General features: G+C 34.2%; 1 protein-coding gene across 2 annotated transcripts in view; it reads left to right on the top strand.

Annotated features, from left to right (window-relative positions):
• Positions 1–1,258: 1,258 nt before the first annotated feature.
• Positions 1,259–6,521, top strand: part of LOC123537855 (protein shisa-4-like) — a 55,961-nt gene continuing 50,698 nt past the window's right edge. The window contains exon 1 of one of the 2 annotated variants that reach the window (XM_053547614.1): positions 1,259–1,432. In XM_053547614.1, coding sequence (XP_053403589.1) covers positions 1,384–1,432 — 49 coding nt within the window. In that variant the 5' untranslated portion in view covers positions 1,259–1,383. The remainder of the gene's footprint in view (positions 1,433–6,521) is intronic. The other variant, XM_053547629.1, reaches the window with a different exon arrangement.

Here is a 6,521-nt window from a genome sequence, read left to right as displayed (position 1 = left end):
AGGGGTGCTTAGCTAGGGTAGCCGTGTATATTTATATGGAATTAGTTTGTATACAGTGCAGTATCAAAGTATGTATACTTACATTTGATCAATTAAAACTTTCCAATACATAATTTATATTTACACAAATTTGTATTTCCATTTTCTCGTGCAGTTCGTGTTTTGTCAACAAAATTTCCTTGACATGTACAATACTGTGTATACAAGTAGCGTTGCCGTACATTACCGTTGAAAATGAATATGAAAAATAAATAAAATAAAAAAGTAACAACACAAACTATAATAAAAATGAAATAGCAAAAGACTAAAAACAGAAAAAAAGCTGAAAGAGATAAAACATTATTTTTTTTACAAATCACAGGGCTCGGACCTATTACTCTGTGTATAACTTAACAAAAACAAGTAATTGAATTCAAGCGTTTACACCACTGCAGTAAATCTATATCACGATAAATCTACATCAATTTTAAATTTATGAATGCAAAGAGATGAAGCGTTTTACGTACACTCCTTTTCAATAATAGGTTGTGCCTCATTATGTATTATAATACAAAGGTCAACCATCGGGGTCAAGTTGCATCCACTAGATGATATTCAAGTGATAATTTGTTCTATTTCCTTGATACGCATAAACTACTCCTATATTGAACCGGAAGAACAACAAGTTAAAGCATACCAAAAGTTCCTTCTAGGGCACATCTATATAAATATAAAATGACCATCTTGTAAAATTTTGGTTGCGATGTCTGTTTTATACTGCCAAAAAATATCAGGTAAGTATTTACGCAAGTTAAAAATTAGTTAAATCCAACAACAAATTAAATCTGTTACCTCTTTCAGTAGATTAAATACGGCAATAGCACATATCACTAGGTCACACTCAATGCGGTCATCCCTATTATTAGTAACAAACACTCCTGGCAGAGAGATTTTCCATCCGATGTGTAAATTTGTTGCCATAATTAGAGGGTCGCAATGGGGTTTGTTTTCATATATTAATCATGCATTTGAAGGTAACGATAATATTTTGTTGTTTACATTTAAATTTGCTGATATATGTCTATCTGGTGAATGTACATATGTTATGTTCAGGAGGAAATAAAAGAATCAATTAATCATCCTCGGGTTTAGTATTGTGTAACCCATGGATTCCCCCCAATTGAGAAAGAATATTTTAACGTCAGAGGTTATTTCTAAGGTCACGGAGTTTTATTGGCCGGCTTGTAATGACAACAGCTTTCGGTATCAGTAGCTCAGTCAAGTGTGACTTATTAAACTGTAATATTCCTTCTCAAAAGAAGGAATAATAAAACGTCCTGTTATCAGTGTTAGTCATAAAACAAGATTTTCAACAACTTATATGCTAAGATATAGTAATACAAAATGACGGATAGAATTTATTTCGTTGTGGTTTTATTCATTTGTGTCACAGGTAAATATTTCTTTTATGTAATTTAAACTGAGGGCTGTACGGTTACCTAAGCAGATTGAACACAAGACAGTAAGAATCAGTGATGAATATCCAATCGGAAGAGCTAAGTTCCTATGGCATATCTATCTGAATAGTCTGTGTTCAGACCTTATGTTTTGTTCACAGGAGATAACTCCTGAGGCAATACAAATTTTGTATCATTATGTCCCTTTTATTCTCAAAACATACGGTCTGTGCAAATCTGGTTTGAGCATCTCCTGAATCCTGGAGATCGACCTTTATCGAAGGTCAAGCTATTACAGCTGAAAATGATCATGTTACATGACCTGGTGGTTCTGGGATATTTATTGCCATTCACACATGTTTATAAACGACCCCTTGACCTGTAGATTACAGGGAGCACTTTGGTAAAAATTATTGAACTAGAAAGAATACCTAATGAATAATTGATATATAGTGGATTAATGCTGTTGTTTAACTTTTTATATATTATGTATTCTGTGTTTAAATTTGAATGATTTTTTAAAAAAAGATGTTGCACAGATGAAAATGCTTCTATACAATAATTCATGTCTTAATTGCTAAAATAAGGAAATGCTGATTGTAATCTACAATGGAAAAGAATACCCGGCAATAGGAGTTTTAAGAACAGAACTAACACCTTCCTACAAAACAGAAATCAGGTATAATGTGGGAAGAAGTGAAACTGCTCCCAAGGGACAAAAAGAAACTGACAACAGTTGGCAACCAAAACAATGATTTAGGTGTTTTATGAAACAACTGAAAAATATATCAGCCTATCACTGATCTGTTTCAATTCATTATTCTAAAATAAATTTCTTTATTTCGAAATAAATAAGCGTGATCTGTAAATAGTTTGCTTTGAATTTCTCTTTCTTGGTTTTCATTGACTTATTATGTACTAATAATACTGTATTATGTTTTGGTAAACATCCCTTTAAACAGTTAATGGTACTGTTCTAATTGAAAGATGGACAGGTTCATTATAGAAATTTAGCAGTGTAAGGGTTAAAAGATTTGCTTTGATAGATGATGTAATAATGTCTTATTAGTGCTTCAAAACAGTTCTATTAGCTTGAACATGCTTGGCATCCGCGTAAAATATGACAGTATATACTGCTGTGTCAAAAGTGTAAATGCGTCACAAACCAGCACTAAATGATATTCGTTCCTAAAAAAGTAGTTTTTTATATAAATTGTTGTGGGCTTACTTTGCAAATGCATGGCTTTGAGGCTGTGTTTGTGGTGCTGTGCTTCCAAGAAATCTACCCTTACCTATTATCTTTTATAAATCATTGCTAAAACGTAATATAAATGAACATGGCGTATTTGTCGTGTTCTAACCAACATACAAAATATCCAAAAGTACACAAATCTAACAGAACATAAAAAAGAGAAGTAACAGACAAATCTGAAGTCTAACTGGATTTAGAACGCATATCACGTCAAACTATGTATTTCGAGCCGTTCCATTTCATTTCAAACCACAGCTTTTTTGTGGTTACCATATCTTGCCATCCAAATTAATTGCCTAATTTTTTCAGTTCACTTAGAGATACTCATCATTAAGATAATGTAATTGCTTTTTTGCATTGTTTTAAAGAAAAGAAAGTAATATTCAAATCACTGAACTTAGTGCAAATATCGGTTAAAAACCAATAATTACCGGTATGTTGTTAGTACAAGGTAGATAAATGGTTTATAGCGGTGGAAGAACAATTCATCAAATAATAGTTTGTACTTTTTTTTCAAGGAATTTGTTTAATTTTTCGAAGTTTCTTTTCAAGAGTTTTACTTCAGTTTAGACCACAATCACTGTACGTGCTTGTGAACATGTAGAAAATATTATAAGTCTTCTTATAAACAATGCATTGGATAAGGGGTTTCACATTCTGAGTACATTTTCATATGTTTTTATTGAAAAGGGGAAAATCTGGGTGAATTTGCCAATTTCACAATAGATACACTACTTATTTGGCAGATGTGAAATAAGTACATGCACTTGTTAAAGGACGTGGCTTAAAGAAGCTGCATAAAATTTTGGGGTATTTTATCTTTTCAAGGAAAAATAAGTTTTCTAATACCACTTGCATTTGGTCTCCATTAAATGTTCATTAACATTAAGTCACTGTTAAATTTTGATTGGAAGGTAGGTGCATTTTCTTTCGGGTGGTGATCAAATATTCATGCATTAAGGCTTTCATTGCCGGTCAGTTACATATTGTGTGTGTTTTTGTTTAACATAACATTGACAGGAAAATGTGTCATTTGATGATTTTCCAGCCTTTCTGGTACTAGAGGAAGAATCCAGGCGCCCGTCAGGCACGTAAGAAACATTTTAAGAGTGGGGGCGGGAGGGCGGCACACATTTTGAAAGTCAGCCGACCTATAACAAACCCAGTTCCATGAAATGTTAAACAACGTTTCTTAAAAAAAATATTTTGGTTGTTAAAACATCAAAAACAACTACAAAACTGCAGAGCACAGCTAAAATTGACTCGTTGTCAAAAGATTGCTAAGAGAATTAACTTAATTGGTCAAATTATTGGAGGGGGGCACCCCCACCCCCCGTTCTTACGGCCATACCATTCCATGCATGGTACAAGAGGAAAACATCAGGTGCCCCTCCATGCATGGAACTAGAGAAAGACCTCAGGTTCCCCTCCATGCATGTTACCAGAGGAAGATCCCAGGTGCCCCTCCATGCATGGTACCAGAGGAAGTCCCCAGGTGCCTCTCCAGGCATGGTATTAAAGGAAGCCCAGGTGCCCCTCCATGCATGGTACTAAAGGAAGACTCCAGGTGCCCCACCATGCATGGTACTAAAGGAAGACCCCAGGTGCCCCTCCATACATGGTTCTAAAGGAAGATCCCAGGTACCCCTTCATGCATTGTTTCAAGCACAACCATCCAACTAGATGGCTTCCTCACCCGAGAGTTCTGTACCACAAGCAAGGTTTTCAACCCACAGGGGTGAGTTTAAACTCGAAACTCACTTTTTTAACTCGAAACTCACTCGAAATTCGCTTTTTAACTCAAAACTCACTGCTCAAAAAACAAAGAAATCCTCAAATTTATTTGAGCTATAGGTAGTTCGAACCAACTGAATTTCAAATATAATTAGGTAAGCTTTCTAGAGAAACATGATGTACTACATATCTTACTCAGCAATTGACTAAAGAAAGTATGGAGATGCTATGAATTACAGTCTTATGCTTTAATATTCAAAAAAAAAAAAAAAAAAAAATCACATTAATTGTATACCGTATGAAGATTTTATAAGGACCTTAGGTCAAGAGTATAGCAGGCTGAGTTCGTGCAGATGAAGTTGAATGTATCATAAACCTTTATACCATGCACTCAACGCTTTTTATCCATAAAACCTTTTTATATATACTACAAGACGGATATAACAGTCAAAAATATGTTTTTACTGTGTTTTTTTTTTTTGCCCCTAAAAACTAACCAAATCTGGGAGGTTAAGATGTTTACTAACTAGAAAATTTTAATACAATATTCAACAAGAGCTGTCAGTTGACAGCGCGCTCGACTATTCTCAGTGCTTGATAGTATAATATAAGCAATGAGTAAAACTTTAACATTACAATAAGCATATTCTAAGTCGAAAAGGGGCCATAATTAAGTCAAAATGCTTGATAGAGTTGCCTCCTCCTTTTTTACCGACTGGGGTCATGATGGTAAACAAGTATGCAAAATATGAAAGCAATATCTCAATGGACTTTGAAAATATCTGGGGTGGTACGCAAACTTTAACGTTTATTCTAAGTCGAAAAGGGGACATAATTCTATCAAAATGCTGGATAGAGTTGCCTCCTCCTTTTTACAGACTGGGGTCATGATGGTAAACAAGTATGCAAAATATGAAAGCAATATCTCAATGGACTTTGAAAATATTTGGGATGGTACGCAAACTTTAACATTTGTGTGACGACCACGCTCACACCGACGACTCCGGGGCGAGTAGGATAGCTCCCCTATTCTTCGAATAGTCAAGCTAAAAACACATCATAAAATGCATATATAGTATATTGCACATACTTTTTCAACTTAAAAAATCAAGGAAAACGAACATACTTAATTACGTTGTAAAACTTCTAATCCATTCTCTATAGCTGAATCCATTGTCAAAATATTCATTCTGCCTATGACTTCTTTTCTTATTATGCACTGTGCTATTAGATAAGACTTACTGGTATCAATAGTATAAATAGTTTATACATATTTATTTAATCTAACCAATAAGAAGACTATTATAATAATTAATATGATTTCAGTTAGGAATTATTGTTTTTACATAATTATGATTGAAGACAAAGGGCAATTCTGACCTTTTTAATTTTTTTGTGTATAATCAAAACTAGCCAGATTAAAATGAAAAACAGGATTAAACCTCAGCTCATGTGCTCACCACCTGTTAACTAAAGGCTGATATAGGAGAAATTTATTGCAGTGTGCCATACTGTGTGATCGGTCAGCTAACAGTTTATCACGAGATATCGGTCACAAGCTCTGACCAGAGTTTACCAGACTAGATAATCAGAGCCAAGACTGATGAAGTCAAAATATATAAAAGAATTATTTTTTCTAAAAAAAAAAGATTATCTAGTCGGTAGCCAGACTACTATCTGAACCATAACCCGAGAGCTATGTATGCATGGCTGTATACTTTATATATCATAAATATATGATATTAAAAAAGTAAAGTAAAACATATAAATACGAACAAGACGAAAGTTTAAGGATTTGTAACAGTCAGTTATCTGTTGTGCCCGTCAAAAGCAACGTTGAACAGACAGCAAAATATTGCCAGTGAAAAGAAGTAACACAATGTAAATGGTAATGGGCTGAAATTTAAACGTGCACCAGTAAATGTAAACATGACTTAATATCCTGGGTTCGTTTGTTTGTTTTGGGTTTAAAGCCGTTTATCAACAGTATTTCCGTTATGTAACGGCGGACAGTTAACCTAACCAGTGCTCCTGGATTTTGTACCTGGTCCAGTAAAAACCTGTTCTCCGCAAGTAACTGCCAACTTCCCCACATGAAT

This window comes from Mercenaria mercenaria, chromosome 1, assembly GCF_021730395.1.
Source record: "Mercenaria mercenaria strain notata chromosome 1, MADL_Memer_1, whole genome shotgun sequence".
Taxonomy (NCBI): Eukaryota; Metazoa; Mollusca; class Bivalvia; order Venerida; family Veneridae; genus Mercenaria; species Mercenaria mercenaria.
The sequence above is the reverse complement of the archived record's forward strand: the minus strand, read 5'-3'. Positions and strand labels throughout refer to the sequence as shown.